This window comes from Mytilus californianus, unplaced genomic scaffold, assembly GCF_021869535.1.
Source record: "Mytilus californianus isolate M0D057914Y unplaced genomic scaffold, xbMytCali1.0.p SCAF_4, whole genome shotgun sequence".
Classification (NCBI taxonomy): Eukaryota; Metazoa; Mollusca; class Bivalvia; order Mytilida; family Mytilidae; genus Mytilus; species Mytilus californianus.
In genome coordinates, this window is record NW_026262690.1 from 77,900,630 (window position 1) to 77,922,820 (window position 22,191).

The window sequence follows — 22,191 nt, forward strand, 5'->3', positions numbered from 1 at the left end:
AAACATAAGTTATTAAAATTTCACCAAATGTTTCACGGAGATTGTCCTGATTATCTTTCTGTATTAGTTCCAAATCAGAGGCTAGATCTACACGACCACAGGACTAGGGGGTCTTCAAATTTACAAACTATATTATGCAGAACAAGCTATTACCAAAAGTCATTTCTACCAGCCGTTATAAACCTTTGGAATGATATTCCAGACGACATTCGTTTAAATCAATCAAAATCGGGTTTTAAGACGTATCTCTCTCAAAATATTAATAAAATACCTTTGTATTTTCACTTAGGCTGTAGAAGAGAACAGATATGTTTAGCAAGACTCAGACTCCAGAGTAGTGTTCTAAGGGACCATCTATTTAAAAAAAATCTTATCGAAGACGCACTGTGTTCCTGTGGTCGTGTAGAAACTACCTCTCATTACTTCCTCAAATGTCCAAAATATAATGAAATTCGAAGGGATACTATCGGGACGGTCTCTTGTTTTAATCTTAAGATTATCTTATATGGGGACAGTTTAAAGTCTGACGAGGACAATATGCAAATATTTCGTAAAGTTTCTGAATACATAAATAAAACAAAACGTTTTGAAAGTTGATCTTGTATATATATATATAAAAAAAACGATGTAAAATCAAGTGGATTGTCCGTCGTAAATGACTATAATCGGACATATGAGTTGGTTTCAGTGACTGTCTATCAAGAAAGTAAAGTAGTGTTGACTGTTTCATTTTTTCATTTTTTTTTTTAATTTTTTTTTTTTTCATTTTTTTTTTTTTTTTTTGTTGTTTTTTTTTGTTTCACATTTTCTTTCTTTTAATTTCTTTTATTTGTTAGTTCTATTTTTTGTATTTTTTTTGTGTGTGTGTGTGTATTTATTCAATTTATCAAATGCTACCTTAAAATGAATATACTGTTGGCACGTAATATTGTTTGTTAAATAGATATTTTTTTTTTTTTTTGGGAGACGGATTTATATAAGTTTTTCCAAACTTGTTTCCGAATCCCATATTTGAACTTTATCTAACATTGTATTGTAATATTTTATTCATGTAATTTTTCATTAATAAATACTGTTTAAACTAAGGGACAAGGAAACAAGAGTTCATTTTTACCTTTGAGTTTGTCTGGTCCCATTAGATTTTTCTCCATATATTGTGACATGTCCAGTCTAAGTGGGAAGGAGAAATGTGTATTGACCTTCTCCTTCAGCATCGTCACCATGTTAAATGTATACCTCATGGTGTTGAAACATAATATTCTGGGTAGTCTCTTAAAACAGGCCCTGAAAAAATATGATGCAAATAATGAAATGAACTCAAAATTTCCCCATAACTTCAATTTCAATTATATAAATCATGAAACTTATGCAACTAGCATATTTATCTGTTTGGTTGTTTGTCCATTTTCAATGCTTCAGCTTAAAGCAACTTAATATCACTGCAGCAAGTTTTTATTGGTGGAGGAAGCCATGCACCCTAAGAGTTCACAGGGTAGTGATCACTGTGGATAAACTTCTGAGATCACTCAGCCACCAAGGCCCCTATACTTATCTGAATGGAAGTATTAAATAATGCAGTAAGGAGTTTATTATACTTTACACATGACTTTTTAGTGATGAAGTTTTAAATAAAAAAGATCATGAGGATCAGTTTTACCAGTGAAAATGAGAAACAAATTCTTACCTTTTTTCTGCCCTGACCTTCTTCTGACATTTAGAACAGGTATACATATTATCTCCTTCTAACATATCTTTAACTGTTACCTCATCCAAGGATTCCTGCAGGAAAAGTTTATATATTATCATTCAGTGTATAATTAGCTTAATTTTATTGCATAGTTGTTACTTTTTCCCAGCATATCTTTTTATTCGAACTCATTTTCCTTATATCTTTTTATTCAAATTCACATATCTGTTAAGTTCAATGATATTACAGTTGGCCTTCACTGTTAACTAATATAACAAGCTGGCCATATTCCCTTATTATCTTGATATATAAGATTTCAAGCTTTAATATAACCTCAGACACATACAGGTGTACAAGAGGACAATATGTCTTAATTTATGTGTAAATTTTTGTTTTTTTTCTACCCCTGTTTTTACTTGATTGTATTATCCCGAAATCTCATTATATAAATTGAAGATTCACAGGAAAAACCAGGAATCTTTTACATATAAAAGATATAGAAAACAGTTTTTCCCCCGATAAAATGTGACATATTCAGTGTCATCACTATGCTAAATGTGCAAAGAGTTGACCAGTAGTCAAGTGTATTCTGTGTGGATTTTTCATAAATTGAGTTATTTTCTATTTCTTTTTGGTCAAATTCCTGATTGATACTCATGATTTCATATCTATTATTTATTTAATTCATTTCAACTTACGTTAAGATTTTTCATATCTGTAACCTGACATCTTACAGTATAAAATTCTTCTAGGGTTCTGCTGACATGAGGACAATCCTAGTAAATAATCAAAAATTGCAAGATAAGCAATTATTTCCAGCATAATTTGAACATATAAAAGTAAAATTGAAGAAATCTTTCCAAAAGTTTCACAATGATGACTGCATGCTTTTGTACATATTGTGTCAATGACTGCAAATAAGGAGTTTTCCACAAAATTCTTGAATAGATAAAAAAAAGTAACTAAATTTATATTTGACAGTTGGTAAATGTAATTTAAGACATGCTTTATGAAATCCAAATAATAAATAAAAATTCATTTTTTTGAGAGATAATATAAAAATAGGCTATTAGGATATCCATTTTAAAAGATGATATTTACTTACAAGGTTATTAGGATATCCATTCTAAAAGATGATACTTATTTACAAGGCTATTAGGATATCCATTCTAAAAGATGATACTTATTTACAAGGCTATTAGGATATTCATTCTCAATGTTGATATATACTTACCAGAGAAACCACATTATTGGTTAACACACCACCAAATAAACTCTTGACTAGCTTCCTCTGTAAATGAATAACAAATGATAAATAAATGGCTGTATATGCAATTCAGAAAGATGTTGAAAATACACAATTTATGTTGTTCATGATAAATCAGTAGCTTTTTTTTTTAAAGAGTTGCAATTTGTCAATCAAACATAAAACCCCAAGATCAATCATTTTACAAAGATATTACAAAATAACTGTAAAGATCTTTCTTTTAAATAAGTGATCTGTATATAAGACTGTACCATTTCTGGTGACATTTCCTCAAGCTTGCTGATTAGATCTGTGAAGAACTCTGTCATATCTTTCTGTTCTCCAGTGTTTAATGGTTGTTTATCCATTGTGTAGGTCTTACAAAAACTTCTTGGGTTATAGGCTTTTCTCTCGCTTTCCTACAAAAACATTGAAATTTATATACATACAACTTTATATACATATAGCTTGTTGTCATCAACTCATATCTAACCTACATTTTAGTGTTCTTCGAGAACATGTAATTTATTGATATAAGTATCTAAATGACATGACAATGTCCCACATCTGTTTTCCAAGTAATGCTAAATTTGAATGAGATTTTGTTTTAAAAGTTTCTTTGGTTTAAATATACAATAACATAATAGTAAAGTGCAGGTATTTTTCCAAATATGTAATGATGTCAATTAAGACATTTCTTACTTTTATCTTAGTAAACACAGCTAGATTTAATGCTAGTTCATGGCAATCTTCTTAATAAAGACAACTCATTTGTTTGTCAAATACATGGCTCTGCCACTTTAATGATATCTTGCATTTTTGTAAAGCTCAATATTGGCTAGCAATTATCTGAGTTCAAGAGGTTGGCTTCATATGAGGTTCTCCTTCCTTGGAGACTCTTAATAGCAAAGAGGTATTCATTTACTGGTGAAGGATAACTAAATGATTGAAAAAATCTTTATATAAAAATCCACATAAAAATTCCCTCCAAAATTATGAAGTAAAATTCCAACCTGAAGATATGCAAACATGAAAAAATCTTTATATAAAAATCCACATAAAAATTCCCTCCAAAATTATGAAGTAAAATTCCAACCTGAAGATAGGCAAACATTTTCTGTATTTCAATCAGTGTCTCTTCATAACGATTCTGTTTTGTACACTGAAAATATAAATATATATTGTTTACTGATGTAAAACATATTGCAAGGTAGAGACAATATGGAAATCTGTCTATTAGAATTCAAATTTTATTCAGAAAATGAAATAAAAAATGCAATAGTTTTCACATGCACACACTAACACATATTTAGATCTGGCAGATTGTCACACATGGATTACATCCCCAAATGAATCAAACAAAAGATTTTTATCTGAAATTTTTTTTTTTATTAAGCATGCAACTTTTTAGAATTTCAAATGTCTAATATTGGCGAAAAAACTGACAGCGGCATCCTATTCAAAAGCTACAAGCATGTCATCCTTCACAAGACACTTACCCCATAAAACTATGTTAATTTTACAGTATACTTACCTTGGCTTGTAAAACTGACTGTCTAGCTTGTGGTATCATGTACAAATGTTGCATACATGTGGCCATGTAACATGTAGCTCCTAGGTTTGTCAGTCCAACATATCCACACTTAGATCTACCATCTTCATGTGGCCAGTAATCCCAAGGATACTGAGAATGGGAATCTACAAAATTGATTATATGCATTTGATTAATTCATACATGTATAAGGTAGCCTCAGTAATAGAGCAATGGGGTTGTTTGTCAACATCTTCATGCAAAAATCATCTAAGGGTACAACTATTGTGGTAGGAAGTGTCTCTTCACTTTTGTCATTTGCAAATATGAAAGTACTTGCAATCTACTGTTTCCAGACAGTACCTGAGGCTTAAAATACTGTTGTACCGACTAAAGTATATGACATATCTTTGTCAAATCCAATAGCATACAATACAGACTGAATGGATTGATTGATTGTTGGTTGCTAAACATCCACTGGCAACAGACTAAATGGAGTGTTTGTATACATCTTACAAACTTGATTCATCTCTTGTTTTTGTTTACTCAAAATATCAAAATGTCATTGTTCAAATATACTCCTAGATATAATTTAATTGAATCTGTCTTTTTAATTGTCATTGAGACACAAATTTCAGGATACAGTTTTATTATGAATCCATATCCCAAAACTAGATGTGTCGTAACGACAAAAATGGAATTTGAGAATGAAAGTCCGTATAACTGTTATTTTCATGAAATTTCCAAAGTCCAAAGCCCATAATTTCGGCAAAAATCAGCAGAGCGGTACCAAACATAAATTTGATTTGTAACTCTTCATAGTAAACACACATGTGAAAATCAGCTCAATATGTGAAGGCGTTTAGAAAAAAGTCTGTATAACTGTTATTGTCACAAAAAGTTTGAAGTCCAAAGTCTGTTGTTTCAGCAAAAATCAGCGGATCGCAACCACACGTAAACTCGATTTGTAACTTTTCATAATACACTCACATACTAGAAATCAGCTCAAAATGTGAAGCATTCAGAAAAAAGTCAGTACAACTGTTTGTTGCGGATAAGAGTAATATTATATGGCCCCGCAACAAAGTTGTCAGGGCCATATAATTTTACCCTTATCCGTAAAAAATCAAAAAGGCCATAAAAATCATGGTTTTACATACAAGTCAGTATTAAGAGACAACGAAACTTTCCATTTACAAATCCAATAATTTTTGCTTTTACTTATATAAGTTCACAAGTTTTTCATTTGAATAACTTCATTTAATCATATATTTTCAAGGACTGCATAAAATTTTTAGTTAATGTAATTACATATTTGCTGCTACACACTTTCATTTTTGTTTTTAAATCTGCATTACCTTTTGAATGTTGTTGCATCATTTTGCTGTGTAAAATCCTGAAGTTCTCTACACAACCTTTCACAAATTCTACCAACAAATCATATGCTGCCCCTCGTGCTGTTTGACTTTTACACTTTGGAAAGTAACGCTTCTTTGGATTAGGCAAGGCAAACAGGAAATCAAACACCTCATTAAGAAATTCCTGAAATATTATTTGTAACTACAAAACAGGTCTAAAATATAATCAGTGCCTTTTTCTGAATCTAACTTTCAATAAAATATTCCTAAAAATGCTACTGTATGTTGTCATTTTGTATTATTTCTATTCAGGACATTTTTCTGTGATATAAAAGTTTTACAGTTGATATTAGAAATAATATTTGATTCATGACTAACAGTTGTCCTAATTCTCTACATCTATACACTGCATTACATGTTTTCTCTTCATATATGGAGGCAATATATTGTGGAAATCTGTGAATTGATTGGGGGAGAGAGTAGCATGTAATAGCAGGCTGTCCAACATACAATGCAAGACTTTCTCATCTGTCATTTAACTTTATAGCATATACTTTCAAGAGTAAAGCAAATAAATCCAAAATGAAAATCTTGTCCATATTTGTCAATATACTAGCTATTTCTTGGTTCAAAAGTAATGCATAAAGTGCTCAATGAAAGACTACACTATATTTTGATTAAATGGAGTTTTCAATACTTTGGATTGTCTCCAAAAACTGGTGTATACAAGACAGATTAATTGTGTTTCAGGCAAAAGTTTTGAGTATATTATTGTTTATCCCCAACACTGATGCACAGGTAAAGGTAAGAATCTAAATGCATAAAGAACTAATATGGACAAGGGACTTTTATTTTTGTTCTAGTTAAAATGCTGGTTTGTTTTGACGTTGAAGGCATGTTAAATTACCTGTCCCTCAGGTGAGGTCTTAAACGCTGGTTTGTGTTTTAGTATTGATGTACTCAAGTTTAACATTCCAATCACTCCATCATCTTCTTCAAATCCTTGTCTTGTTTCATAGTATGACCTGCTTAGTGTCAAGGTGGTAGCTTTCTTGGCTAACTCATTCAAATCTAATCCACTTTCCTGAAGAATATAATATGGTGAGTTTATATAATAGCAGTATACACATATCTTGAGTACTGAAGCAATGTCAGAATAGAAAAGTGAAAACTGTTGAGTCATAAAAATATTAAAACTAGAAATACAAAAGCTTATATATATTTATATAAAAGATTAAGTACTTTAAGCTTGATTTCAGTAATTGAAATCATTTATTGATACAGAATTGTTTTACTTGTTTTTTTTGTTGTCTGTATTACAGATTTTTTCCATATTTTTTGTTTGTTTTTTTTATCTTATTATCATTGTACATTCTACTCTGTACCTTGTGTTATTCCACTGAACAAGGTAAAAAGAGAGTAGGTGATACCCTAAGTTACTTTAACCCAGCCACGTCAATATTCCTGTCCAGTCTTGGAACCTCATCTGTAGTTGTCTATATATTTGTGTTTTGTCTAACCTCATCTGTAGTTGTCTATATATTTGTGTTTTGTTGAACCTTATCTGTAGTTGTCTTTATATTTGTGTTTTGTCGAACCTCATCTGTAGTTGTCTATATTTGTGTTTTGTCTAACCTCATCTGTAGTTGTCTATATTTGTGTTTTGTTGAACCTCATCTGTAGTTGTCTTTATATTTGTGTTTTTGTCGAACCTCATCTGTAGTTGTCTATATATTTGTGTTTTGTCGAACCTCATCTGTAGTTGTCTTTATATTTGTGTTTTGTCGAACCTCATCTGTAGTTGTCTATATTTGTGTTTTTGTCGAACCTCATCTGTAGTTGTCTATATATTTGTGTTTTGTCGAACCTCATCTGTAGTTGTCTTTATATTTGTGTTTTGTCGAACCTCATCTGTAGTTGTCTATATTTGTGTTTTTGTCGAACCTCATCTGTAGTTGTCTATATTTGTGTTTTGTTGAACCTCATCTGTAGTTGTCTATATTTGTGTTTTGTTGAACCTTATCTGTAGTTGTCTTTATATTTGTGTTTTGTCGAACCTCATCTGTAGTTGTCTTTATATTTGTGTTTTGTCTAACCTCATCTGTAGTTGTCTTTATATTTGTGTTTTGTCTAACCTTATCTGTAGTTGTCTATATTTGTGTTTTGTCGAACCTCATCTGTAGTTGTCTTTATATTTGTGTTTTGTCTAACCTTATCTGTAGTTGTCTATATTTGTGTTTTGTTGAACCTTATCTGTAGTTGTCTTTATATTTGTGTTTTGTTGAACCTCATCTGTAGTTCTCTATATTTGTGTTTTGTTGAACCTTATCTGTAGTTGTCTTTATATTTGTGTTTTGTCGAAACTCATCTGTAGTTGTCTATATTTGTGTTTTGTCTAACCTCATCTGTAGTTGTCTATATTTGTGTTTTGTTGAACCTCATCTGTAGTTGTCTTTATATTTGTGTTTTTGTCGAACCTCATCTGTAGTTGTCTATATTTGTGTTTTGTCTAACCTCATCTGTAGTTGTCAGGGGTTTCATTATCTTTCATGTTGACCGGTACATTCCTATTTGAAGGTGGTACTTTTCAATATATTCAATGAACATCTTATATCAAAATTTCTGAATTCAGGCGGTACTTATCAGTAGCATAGGAGGGTAAAAGTACCTGGTACCGCCTCCTAATGAATGGCCTGAGTTGTCTATATTTGTGTTTTGTTGAACCTCATCTGTAGTTGTCTATATTTGTGTTTTGTTGAACCTTATCTGTAGTTGTCTTTATATTTGTGTTTTGTCGAACCTCATCTGTAGTTGTCTTTATATTTGTGTTTTGTCTAACCTCATCTGTAGTTGTCTTTATATTTGTGTTTTGTCTAACCTCATCTGTAGTTGTCTTTATATTTGTGTTTTGTCGAACCTCATCTGTAGTTGTCTTTATATTTGTGTTTTGTCGAACCTCATCTGTAGTAGGCTTTATATTTGTGTTTTGTCGAACCTCATCTGTAGTAGGCTTTATATTTGTGTTTTGTCTTGTAAAGCATTTGGTGTTTATAGCAGATATTTGGTATTCTGTTAAAATTTATTCTCAGGTTGTTCAGACTCGAGCCTCTATTGTTGAAGATAGTAAGATGACCTCTAGATGTCTTTCCTATAGGTTTTATAGTGTTGATGGGTTGCTTTCTAATTGATCCATACTCCACAACTTCTTTTATTCATATTAGGGTCATTTAAATGCCATGCACTGTAATAATACTAGATAATTGGCTACAATACAACAGTAAACAGATTACAAAATCACTTACAGATTCAGGTTTGGCATCCTCTTTAGAAATACTGTCAACAAATCTGCAGACTAGCCAGAAGTAATCTCTACAACCTGGTCCATGGGGTTCTTTTTCCTTAAAACCATCAGCCTGTTTATTAATAAATAAATCTATGCATTAAACAAATAAATTCACATTTTTACCTCTGATTTATCAATTAAATTCTATCATTCTCCAGATGTTATTTCTGTTCTACAGTTGATCAGATACATTCCACTAATTAGTTTCCATAATTGTATTTTATTTCCATGAAAATCAGTTTATAAACATTTCAATAAGTTCTTTACCCTTTCAATTCCATAAAAAAAGTTTAAAGTTTCTTGTTACTTACGTCAGTATATGTTTTCTGTGGTTTAATTGCCAGGGCATTGTCAAGGAACGAAAGAAGATTTGTAATCATTGGGATCAGTAAGGGGTAACCTGTCTTTCCATCTGTAGTTCTACCAAGACATAGTCTGTATAATCCCATACAGGCCTCACGCCTAACAAATGGCTGAAATAAGATGAATCCATAAAAATCCTTTCACAAATATGTTATCGTTTTTATACATGTATAACATTAATTTCAAAAAAGAACATACTTTATTTGAAAAATCTAATGAAGTTTAAAAAACGTTTTGTCATAAATTTTAAAATTAAACAAATTTCAAATGTGAAAAGTCTTAATAAATCTTGAATTAAGAACAGAACTTTCATATATCAGTGTCAACTACAATTGACTATTATAGATTAAATGGTATTTCTCTTTACCTCAGGTGCTTCCAACGTCAGTCGTTTTAACCAAGGAACAAACTTTGGTGATGAGCACAAGGCCTGTCTAACATTATCACAGGAATATGTCCAGGAAACCAGAAATGACAGGGAATAGTGAACAACTACAAGAAAAAATAACATTATACTTTTCTCATACACCACTGGCACTGTAAAAGATAATATGCTATCTGTTTGATATAAATACAAATGCGTGTCCAGGCTACCAGCAACAACAGAGATCAATGTAAACTATAAATAAAAGTGTAAATAAAAGATAACATAAAGTCTATGTGATATTATCAAACCAGTATATCCTTGTTAACAGAGATATGCATAGCAAAGTGGTTATTTGAAGACTCCTTTGAACTATATTCATTAAAATGAATGATTTTTTGCAACATCTTCAAACATATAAAAATGTGCACATATATGATTCATCTATTAATTTTTCAGGGTTTTTTTTGCTATGCAAAAGTTTCTGTATCTGAAAACCAATAAGCATGCACTTCATTCAAAAATTAATGTTCTATATTTTTTCCATTAAATAGTATTCCATACAAACTTCCTAATTACAAATCCCTTATGCAATTTTGTTCGTGAATGGATTTCCCCCAGTATTACAAACCTTCGGCTCTCCCCCATGTTCCTGTATGGATAGGTCCAGATTCTCTAGGAACAGCAGCATCATATAAGATTTGCATCAGAATACTCAAACCTGTGTCTATGTTCAACATGGCCAGGGTTGACTGAAAGAACAACATTTGAAAAATCAATATATTGAATTTCAACTGTACAGAAAAAGTAAAATATAAATATATTTAATCTAGAGCATCCTCTACGATTCAAATAACAAACATGGCAGAAGGTAGTCAATTTTAGTGAAATCGAGTTTATCTCTCATTTTTTGTTTATTGTATTCTTTAATCCGCACCCCTGACTAGCAATCTTCATTTTGGAGTAACAAACCGCGGACTATAAAAGCCAGAATTACGTAGTTGACCTGTAAATGCCTTTTGATTTATAGTTTCGCTGGGTTGCTGTCTGATTGATTTATAACCCACATCTCCTTTTATTCATACTAATATTATATAATGATACAACCAAGACTTTAGTAGACTAGAAATTTATATATCTAACTAACCTTATTTAACCTTGGTATCACAATCTTTTCATTTCCACCTTTCCGTTTCATTTTTCTTCTAGGACTCTCGTAGGTTTCAAAAACATCATCATGTCCAGCTTCAGCATCAGATGAGTCAACAGAAAACTGACTGATTAGTCGTAACAGGTAGGCAAGACATTCCTGGTTCCACTATAAGTTCAATGTTAAGTAATATAAACCACATAGCAAGACATTCATCTTTCCACTCTAATAAGTTTAATGTAAATCAAAATGAAACATAGTGTCAACTCAAGTTACAAGCACTTTCAAAGTATCAAAAACAAGATTATGTGTCCATATAATCCAATGCATCTTAAAATGTTCAGTGAACTTCTACATTGTTTGTACCTGCTTCCAAATCCTAATTTGATAACAAATTCAAAGTAAACTACATTAAACTTTAACTTTAACCTGACCAGTAAACAGAAAGATCAAGTTCGAAACCCTAATTTGGCAAATATTTCAAACAGATTCAAATCATAATGAAGTGCACAAAGCTTCAAGATGATATGACCACAACTTCACAGTAAAATATCTGAACTAAATTTTGTTTATCTGATATGGGACGGAAGGATACAGAAGTCAGAATTATATTGCTAAATGTATAAACCTCCAACATATATGATTTGAGTTTTCAGAAAAAAATACAATTTCTTTCAAAATATTTGTATCTTGGGTTGATGGATTCCTCATATAAATGTTCATTGAAAAAAGATTGAAAATGTGATAAAATTACCTGACTCCATTCTTCATCTTCATTAGCTTGTAAACTACCGGACTTAAATACATTCAGCAGATGCTTTAGTCCTCCTTTTGTAATAAACTGAAAAAATAAATAAAAATGTTGAAAATAAAACATAAAGAAAGTAACCATTAAACCATACACATAGCAGTCAACAATCAAATATTCCATCTTTAAAACACAAAAAAGTATTTGAATTAAAAATGAGAAAAAAAGAATTTTTAATATTATAATCTTATCCTCCTTCAGACTTTTATAAAAAGAATGAATATATACTCTGTCTGCATGTAAAGCTTCTTATTTATAACTTTGTTTTACTACACCAAGAGGTTTATTTGCTGATAACAAACCTTTTGACTCCATATTTCCTCAGGATTTTCAGTGACATCCATTTCTGAGTCAGTACTCATGATAGAATCTCCACCACCAGATCTCATCTAAATAAATAAATCATCTAAATAATATCATTCTTGTATGATAAAATAGTAATGTAGGGTATGGTGATTTAGAGGCATTAAAACTGACTACTTTTGCTTCATGCTAATCTGAAGAATCAAGACCTTTCCAACTGATTTTTACATTTTGTTCTTATGTTGTGCTGTAACACCACTGTCTAAGATTAACCCCACCATATTCTTTATGTGCCTGTCCCAATCAGGATCTTGTAGCTCAGTGGTTCTGGTTGGTTGCTGTCTGGCATATTTGTTTTTTGTTTTATTGTTTTCGCATAATTCAGGCCATAAGTTTTCTCTTTCAAATAGTTTCACATTTTACACTTTTATTGAAGATGATTGTCATACACAGAAGTACTTACAAAAGATCTTTTACGATTCCTGACTGGTCGTGACAAAGTCTCAACTATCTGTAAGGAGTACATCAATTTATGAGGTCCCACAGAATCTAGCAATGCGTTCCATGAAGCTTTCTGCTCATCACACTATAAAAACAACAAAAATATTACATGAAACAAGGCACTAAAAATTATAAAAAGAGGTACTGCTATAAAATCTACCAAAAATGATACCCCTGCCCCAACATAGAGCAATGGCAAAGTACAAGGTTACTACGGGAAATCCCAAAAGTAATTTACATAAAAAACAAAGTAAGTGAACAATGGTATTATATAGTTAAGATTCAGAAAAAGTTTCAAGAAATTTATTCACTTAGTTTCCATGCATAGTCCTAATTCAAATATATTTCCACTTGTATTTTCAAAGTATATAACAAATAACTTTTCTTTCATTTTATTATAACTTCTATGTGAAATTTTTATGCTTACATCTTCAGAGACGATTTGTTTGAATCCCTCTAGCATACTCTGGTTTGTAGGTAGTAACATCAGCAGCTCCCACACTTTTCTAGACAAGATTCTGGCTGTTGTCTGTAATCCTCTTCTCTCTTGGCTTTCCTGTAACATAAAATACAGCAAACTTATAGAATCAATATAAATAAGAAGATGTGGTATGAGTGCCAATGAGACAACTATCCATCCAAGTCACAATGTGTAAAAAGTAAACCATTATAGGTCAAAGTACGGTCTTCAACACGGAGCCTTGGCTCACACCGAACAACAAGCTATAAAGGGCCCCAAAAAGACAAGGGTAAAACAATTCAAACATGAAAACCAACTGTCTAATCTATATAAAAAACGAGAAACGAGAAACACTTATGAACCACACCAACAAACGACAACCACTGAACAACAGGCTCCTGACTTAGGACAGCACATATTTCAAATATTCAGTACTCCTTTGGTCTCTTTTAACATAAATCATGCTTTATACATAGAAAATGCAAAGTGTCACACTTTTTAAAAAGAATTTATCCTGTTCATATATCAATGAAGAATTTGTATTGTTTCTGTTATTAACAATGAAATTGTTAGGTAAATTATGAGAGTATATGTTAGTTGTTTCATTGGCTGCAAATTGTCGTCATTACCCAGCATCTCTGCTCTTAAATGCACAGATGAAGAACTAGAAAGGAAGTCTGTCCAAAATTATGAATGTCTTGAATTTGCAGACAGTTTTGAGGATTTGTTCTGTGTTCAAAGCCTCACTGCAACTTTAAGATAAAGAATAGCATTAAAAGCACTTTGGCTTTGCTTCAGGTTTTTTCAAATGTTTGTGGGGATTTTGTGTTATGAATTAGTTTACCATGTCCCTTTTTTTATCATCTAGTGAATTAAAACAGGTCATTTAACCACAATATAACATTTCTATACATGTAATTACCATTTTAGAGAAGTTGAAGTCCAATTTACTCAGTTCTTCTAGTAACATAAACAGTTGTTGGAAGTGTGGTTCTCTGATAAGTAGTGTTACAGGTAGTTTATCTGATACAGGTGATGGGAGGCAGGATGACGGTAAACTGCCATCCATTTTCCTGGGAGGTCTGCTAGCACCAACTGATACAAATACAAGCTGTAAGTACACAAAAAAGTTCAGTAAAAGGTTGTTTTTTTTATCACATACGATTGCATTATATCCCAGTGATTTTCTTTTACTTATACTATGTTACGTTGTATTATGAAATATATTAATTAACCTCCTGATTTTCCCCTTGCTTTCTGTTTATCTTTTCTCATGGTCATTTATACATTATCAATTTTTTCTCAAATTTACATTTATTTTCCATTGATATATAATTTCATCACAATTGTTTTTGGAATGACATAGAGACCCCAAACACAAGACATAAGATTAGCTCTTCATCATATGTAAAATCAAATAAATTTCTTTTTACAATACTGTGGATTCATTATTATTCGTTGGATACCTATTTTCATAGATTTTGTGGGTACAGGTGAACCACATATTCAATGAATTACAAATTTTATATAGGCTTGTATGCAGATTTTTGCAAAACCTTGAAATCAAATATCCATGAAAATGCAGGTTTTCATCAATCCACGAAAATAAATGAATCCACAGTATTTAAAACTACTACTTTAAAATCTAGAATGAAATTACCTGCATATCTTTAAACTGCATTTCGCCAAGAGTTTTCTCATCCATATCTACAGTAAGTTCTTGTCCTAATGTAATCATACGTATGGGACCATCACCTAACATGGCTCCTAAGATTGGTGATAACAAGGAACTCCCTTTTCCTCCTTCAGCTTGGTGTCTCTGCATCTGCTGTTTATGTAGCCCCTCCCACCATCTGGCTACTTCTGCTCGTAATTCTGCTACAAGGTCTGTTAATGACAACTCCAAAGGAGTCTGTCGAAAAATAAAAATAAGAAAAAAATTATACCAAAAATTCATTGACTTGTACAAGAAGAAAATTTGTTGAGAGAAATTTCTCTTCCTAATTTCATCTGTAGAAATATACACTCTTGAAATATTGATTGTAGTTCACTTAATGTTCAGTGGCAAATTATCATATAATCTAACTTTTTAAAGATAAATATTAATAAAATGCTCCGCAGGGCGCAGCTTGATACGACCGCAGAGGTCGAACCCTGAACAGTTGGGGCAAGTATGGACACAACATTCAAGCTTGATACAGCTCTGAATTTGGATTGTGATTAAATATTTGACACAGCATAGGTTTCTGACACAGAATGAATGTGGTCTAAGAACTTAAAAATTTTAAATTGGACATTCACCTATTATGGTCCAATATCCAAAATCTAAATACATGGTTAGATTCAGCATATCAAAGAACCCCAAGAATTCAATTTTTGATGAAATCAAACAAAGTTTAATTTTGGACCCTTTTGACCTCAATGTGGACAAAGTTGATAACGGGGCCCAAAAATCAAAAATCTAAATACATGGTTAGATTCAGCATATCAAAGAACCCCATATATTCAATTTTTGTTGAAATCAAACAAAGTTTAATTTTGGACCCCGATTTGGACCAACTTGAAAACTGGGCCCATAATCAAAAATCTAAATACATGTTTAGATTCAGCATATCAAAGAACCCTAAGAATTCAATTTTTGTTAAAATCAAACTTAGTTTAATTTTGGACCCTTTGGACCTTAATGTAGACCAATTTGAAAACGGAACCAAAAATTAAGAATCTAAATACACGTTTAGATTCAGCATATCAAAGAACCCCAATAATTCAATTTTTGATGAAATCAAACAAAGTTAAATTTTGGACCCTTTAGACCTCAATGTGGACCAATTTAAAAACGGGGCCCAAAATCCAAAAACTTAATACACGGTTAGATTCAGCATATTAAAGAACCCCAAGAATTCAAGAATAAAACCCCATTGAAATTGGTCAAGAAATAAGTAATTTATACGAAGTATCTTCTTTTGCACAATACTGTGCAATTGAATATTTCTTGCTATTGCGCAATACTGCACAATTGACAATTTCTTGCTATTGCGCAATATTGTGCTATTGGATATTTCTTGCTATTGCGCAATACTGTGCAATTGAAGATTTCTTGCTATTGCGCAATACTGTGCAATTGAAGATTTCTTGCTATTGTGCAATACTGTGCAATTGAAAATTTCTTGCTATTGCACAATACTTATTATATAATAATTTACACATCCTGTTTGGTGTGTATCTCCTACCATATCATTATTATTTGCTTTTAAATATAAATCAGAAATAACCAACTTAAAATAGAAAATTTTAAAAGAAAAAAAAAAGGAAAAAAAGAACCCCCCCCCCCCCCCCCAATTTTTGAACCCCCTTATGATTATCACCCCCAAACCCAATCCTAGCCTTCCCTTTGTGGTATGGTACCTTGCAGTACAATTTCAGAGAGATCCATACACTTGAACACAAGTTATTGTCTGGAAACTAGAAAAATGTGTTTTTTGGCCCCCAATTCCTGTATGTTTCGGGCAATTACCCCCAAACTCAATTCCAGCTTTCCCTTTGTGATATGGAACCTTGTAGTACAATTTCAGAAATATCCAAACACTTACACACAAGTTATTGTCATGAAACTAGAAAAATGCTTGTTTTTTGCCCCTTTTTTGGCCCCTAATTCCTAAAATTTTGAGGCAATTACCCCCAAAATCAATCCGAGCATTCCCTGTGTGATATGGAACCTTGTGGTACAATTTCAGAGAGATCCATACACTTGAACACAAGTTATTGTCTGGAAACTAGAAAAATGCTAATTTTTGGCCCCTTTTTGGCCCCTTATTCCTAAACGTTTCGGGCAATTACCCCCAAACTCAATTCCAGCTTTCCCTTTGAGATATGGAACCTTGTAGTACAATTTCAGAAAGATCCATACACTTTCACACAATTTATTGTCATGAAACTAGAATAAAATGCTCCGCAGGGCGCAGCTTGATACGACCGCAGAGGTCGAACCCTGAACAGTTGGGGGGAGTATGGACACAACATTCAAGCTTGATACAGCTTTGGATTTGGATTGTGATTAAATATTTGACACAGCATAGGTTTCTAACACAGATTGAATGTGGTCTAAGAACTTAAAAATTTTAAATTGGACATTCACCTATTATGGTCCAATATCCAAAATCTAAATACATGGTTAGATTCAGCATATCAAAGAACCCCAAGAATTCAATTTTTGATGAAATCAAACAAAGTTTAATTTTGGACCCTTTTGACCTCAATGTGGACAAAGTTGATAACGGGGCCCAAAAATCAAAAATCTAAATACATGGTTAGATTCAGCATATCAAAGAACCCCATATATTCAATTTTTGTTGAAATCAAACAAAGTTTAATTTTGGACCCCGATTTGGACCAACTTGAAAACTGGGCCCATAATCAAAAATCTAAATACATGTTTAGATTCAGCATATCAAAGAACCCTAAGAATTCAATTTTTGTTAAAATCAAACTAAGTTTAATTTTGGACCCTTTGGACCTTAATGTAGACCAATTTGAAAACGGAACCAAAAATTAAAAATCTAAATACACGGTTAGATTCGGCATATCAAAGAACCCCAATAATTCAATTTTTGATGAAATCAAACAAAGTTTAATTTTGGACCCTTTTGACCTCAATGTGGACAAAGTTGATAACGGGGCCCAAAAATCAAAAATCTAAATACATGGTTAGATTCAGCATATCAAAGAACCCCATATATTCAATTTTTGTTGAAATCAAACAAAGTTTAATTTTGGACCACGACGCCGGACGACGACCACGACGACGCCAACGTCATACCAATATACGACCACAAAAATTTTTTTGCGGTCATATAAAAATGCTTGTTTTTTGCCCCTTTTTTGGCCCCTAATTCCTAATATTTTAAGGCAATTACCCCCACAATCAATCCCAGCATTCCCTTTGTGATATGGAACCTTGTGGTACAATGTCAGAGAGATCCATACACTAACACACAAGTAATGTCTGGAAGTTACAAAAATGCTTATTTTTGGCCCCTTTTTGGCCCCTAATTCCTTAACTGTTGGTACCATAACCCCCAAAATCAATCATAACCTTCCTTTTGTGGTATTGAACCTTATGGTAAAATTTCATAGAGATCCATTCAATTAAACTAAAGTTAGAGTGCGAAAACCAATGTGTCTTCGGACGACGCCGGATGACACCAGACGACGACGACGACGCCAACGTCATACCAATATACGACGCAAAAATTTTTGCGGTCGTATAAAAATAAAAATTTCATATGTTGTAGCTGAATTTATATCCTAAACTAATACTGTAAATTAAAGACATCTACATTTTATTAAGAATTTGATGTCACAAACCTTAAAATTCATCTTTTTAACATACATACACAATTTTAATTAAATAATTTTACCTTTTCTGCCATTCCAGCTGGTTGTAATACAACACGTATATTAGCCGACGTTTTCTCCTGGATATTTCTCTGATGACTCTGTATACCTCTGCCATCTATTTGCCAGTTACGTAGGTGGTAGGCATAACGTTTCCTGAAAGCTTCCAAATGGTTCTTCAGTAAAACTAAACCTCTTTGAATCACTAGTAGATTTGTCTCTGGACTCTATGGAAAAATAACAGGTGAGAATATACATGTACAATTAGTAACATATATGGGTTCTATTTAATCATCATATCAACCAACTTTTATTTCAACTGCATTTGTTCTAAGATGTCCTCATTCCCTATTTCTTGAAAATGGATAGATGCAACAAACGAGCATAAAATTATCTATCAGGAATTTACATTAGAAAACATATAATTTCATACATATTGCCTTATTTTTTACCGTTTTTAGAGGACCAGTTGCCCATATTATAAATGTTTATGAGTTATTTTGTCTTTATGGAAGGCATTGTATTACTTTCTGTAACTTTTTTTTAACTAAATCATATGTTTTCAATTTCTTTATATTTTTTTCTCATAGTATTTGCAGCTAAAAATCATATCTTCATCATATGCACATTTGATTGTTTATTACCTTTTCTATATCTGTAAGTGTCTGGACCAAACTTTCCATACATCTTTTGATAAACTCTTCTTCTTTCTCTAGATGACCATTACCATAATTGATATAGTAACAATTCAATATCTGTATAGCTGTAATACTGACATCTGTATTATTAGCACGTAATGCTATGGACCATAGCTGGTCAATACCACACACCTACAATTCACGTGTAAAAGCAATCTTAAGTGTGTGTTAAAACTTTTTGTTATCTTCTAACATTGACAACATTAGATATAATATTAAGTTTTGCAAACTTACTTTTCTGATTTAAATTTTTTAACCTAGCTTGCCTGGATGTGGATGTTGTACACCTTCAATTGTATCATAAAAACTGAACAATTCTTATTACTTTACATGTGAAATTACAAAAATCTAAATTAATTTAATATTTCCTGTTTTTCCTACCTCATCCTCTGACAAAGTTGTATCAAATGATGCATTAGCAATCCTAGTCAGATGTGACAACTGTTGAAACAAATTCAGTCCTGTTACACTCATATTCTCCGGCTCTAACTGGTGCATCTGAAATGTAAATATAACTTGTATGAGTTCACTTTATTCTTATAAGAATATAATTTTTAATATGCACAAGTTTCAAGATTTATGCCAACATTATTTTAAAAGATGCAGGTCTCCTTTATCAATAATAATAAATGTTTAAAACCATTTGGTTCATGTGTAAAATTTCCACAAAAATATTGTGTTATACCATATTGCCATTTAAACATGTTTTCTCCATTCCATTTATTAATTTTTGACAAAAATAATTTTTAAAATCTACTCAATTTCTTCAAACATATCTTTTTAAAGTATACTTATAAATGGGGTATGCATTTAAAATTATTATGATGTTTTCATAAGCCATACAATTTAATCATGAATAACAAAATACTGGCTTTACATTGATTTGTATATATTTTATTGATATGCCAAGCCTCGAGCCAAACATTTAAGAACAAGTGAAACTGCGAGCTACTGCTCACTGATGATACCCCCGCCCAAATATGGATAATTTTAATAGTGTAAAAATATGTAAGGGTTCGGTAAACAGGAAGTTGTTGAGTGATGAATCTGAAAACGCATCACATGGTATAGCTCACTCATATAAACCTTGAAACCAAATTTCAGAAATCCTTGTAATGTAGTACCTGAGAAAAATGCGACGAAAAATATTCATGGGAAGATGGACGGACTGATGGATGGACGGACAGACAGAGGTAAAACAGTATACCCCCACTTTTTTAAAACGGGGGTATAATTAACCTACTATCAATTTGTTCGCAATCAATAAAAAAATGGCAGTCACGAATAAAAAATATCTTCACAGTAATACAGAAACTCACCTTTTCCAGGAAGATGTGTTTAAATGTCTCCAGTCCCATAGCATGATGATCTTTACTTTTAGCCTGATTGAGAAACCAACTTAAACATTCATCTGAACACTCAGGATCTAATGCTACACATCTCCACAGAGTATCTACCTGTTCCAAGTTCAATCCTGTACAGGTGAAAATAAAAACATAACAGCTTTATAGATTGTTTGTTTCATTTATATAGACCTAGTCGAAATAGGTTAATGATATTCTCAAATCTGTAAAAACATTAACATGACAGTCATCAACTATCAAAGTAACCCAAATTATCAAGAAACCACACAATAATATGGAAAAATTCACGGCATGTTTTGCAATGGTAAACCTGGCTTTTCGATTTAAATTGGAATTTGACAAAGTTTGTTTTTCTTATTTCATATGTCATTTACATTTATATGATAATGAGCTTGCTTTGCTTGTTTATAAAAAGTTTGATGCTCTATTTTCTTACTTTGTTATGTAAGTCATATTATTCCCACATATCTATTCTTCAACTAAAAGACATATATGTATCATTGAAATACTAATACTAAAATTAAGAACACATTGCCTAAAGAAATAGAAAATGAATAATACATACTAAATCCATCTGGTGAACCCATAGCTGAGAAAACACATGTTAAAAATGACAGTCGTACTTGTATCTGTTCTTTATGACTATATCTGTAAAATAAAGATTACACAATGCACATATTGTCCTTGATTAGCCTGAAATACTTGCAACTGTAAGTTAAGAGAAATAAAAATCAATTTATCAAATTGCAACTAGTATTTTATTGTATTTATAGATTACAATTTCATATGTATGTTCATCTGACATCAGGAACTTCCAATAAATGGTAAGATTAAGAATAGAAGTAACAAGTGAATCTGAGAGCTACTGCTCACTAATGATACCCCCGCCCCGCTAAAAGTATAAGGTAAACAGGAAGCTGTTGAGTGATGAATTTGAAAACGCATCACACTGTATAGCTGACTCATATAAACCCTGAAACCAAATTTCAGAAATCCTTGTAATGTAGTTCCTGAGAAAGATGCGACGAAAAATATTCATGGGATGGACTAACGGACAGACAGAGGTAAAACAGTATACCCCACTTTTTTAAAGCGGGGGTATAAAAAGTGCTTTGAATGATTTTTATTTTCTAATACCTTATTGAAGTACTGTCTAAACAAATCCACCCACATACCCTCTCTTTACATAGCATTACAATACTTAAAAGTTTTTAACTACAGTAATTCAGAAATTATTGAGAGCATTTATTATTGCCATTTTAACATGATCAACCTAAAATTGAATTAATTATTGCGATTTCAGGAAAAGCTGCATACAGATATATGTACCAGATATCAGAATGTGAGTTCTTATTACTGACTCAGTCAAACTATTCCCATTAATATAAATCTTGCAGTAATTTCTTAAATTACAGTGTAGGTTTCCCTTGATAAATTTTCTCTCACTTGCAGTAAAACTTACAATGAATCAGATGGCTTAGATCTTTCTTTTGTTTCTGTGTAGTGGACTAAATCTATGAAGAAATGGCTCATCATGTTCAAATCTTTCTCTGCCCACCTGTAAAAAAATATAATCTCATTGTTAAATTCATTAAACTTTCCTTTTTTTATTATGAGAAAT

The 22,191-nt window shown here is 31.8% G+C and overlaps 1 protein-coding gene across 2 annotated transcripts in view; it reads right to left on the reverse strand.

The window, feature by feature from the left end:
- The window catches only part of LOC127698720 (ubiquitin carboxyl-terminal hydrolase 34-like), an 85,814-nt gene that overhangs the window by 36,180 nt on the left and 27,443 nt on the right, over positions 1-22,191 (reverse strand). For both annotated transcript variants that reach the window (XM_052202341.1, XM_052202340.1), the window contains exons 20-45: positions 22,033-22,128; positions 21,136-21,218; positions 20,526-20,680; positions 19,588-19,704; positions 19,153-19,338; positions 18,532-18,735; positions 14,775-15,026; positions 14,037-14,225; positions 13,082-13,210; positions 12,617-12,739; positions 12,153-12,239; positions 11,797-11,883; positions 11,040-11,210; positions 10,524-10,644; positions 9,896-10,020; positions 9,477-9,638; positions 9,125-9,235; positions 6,730-6,906; positions 5,823-6,006; positions 4,468-4,631; positions 4,030-4,095; positions 3,206-3,352; positions 2,922-2,978; positions 2,386-2,463; positions 1,685-1,779; positions 1,115-1,284 (exon numbers count right to left, since the gene is read on the reverse strand). In XM_052202341.1, coding sequence (XP_052058301.1) covers positions 1,115-1,284; positions 1,685-1,779; positions 2,386-2,463; positions 2,922-2,978; positions 3,206-3,352; positions 4,030-4,095; positions 4,468-4,631; positions 5,823-6,006; positions 6,730-6,906; positions 9,125-9,235; positions 9,477-9,638; positions 9,896-10,020; positions 10,524-10,644; positions 11,040-11,210; positions 11,797-11,883; positions 12,153-12,239; positions 12,617-12,739; positions 13,082-13,210; positions 14,037-14,225; positions 14,775-15,026; positions 18,532-18,735; positions 19,153-19,338; positions 19,588-19,704; positions 20,526-20,680; positions 21,136-21,218; positions 22,033-22,128 — 3,536 coding nt within the window. The remainder of the gene's footprint in view (positions 1-1,114; positions 1,285-1,684; positions 1,780-2,385; positions 2,464-2,921; positions 2,979-3,205; positions 3,353-4,029; positions 4,096-4,467; positions 4,632-5,822; positions 6,007-6,729; positions 6,907-9,124; positions 9,236-9,476; positions 9,639-9,895; positions 10,021-10,523; positions 10,645-11,039; positions 11,211-11,796; positions 11,884-12,152; positions 12,240-12,616; positions 12,740-13,081; positions 13,211-14,036; positions 14,226-14,774; positions 15,027-18,531; positions 18,736-19,152; positions 19,339-19,587; positions 19,705-20,525; positions 20,681-21,135; positions 21,219-22,032; positions 22,129-22,191) is intronic.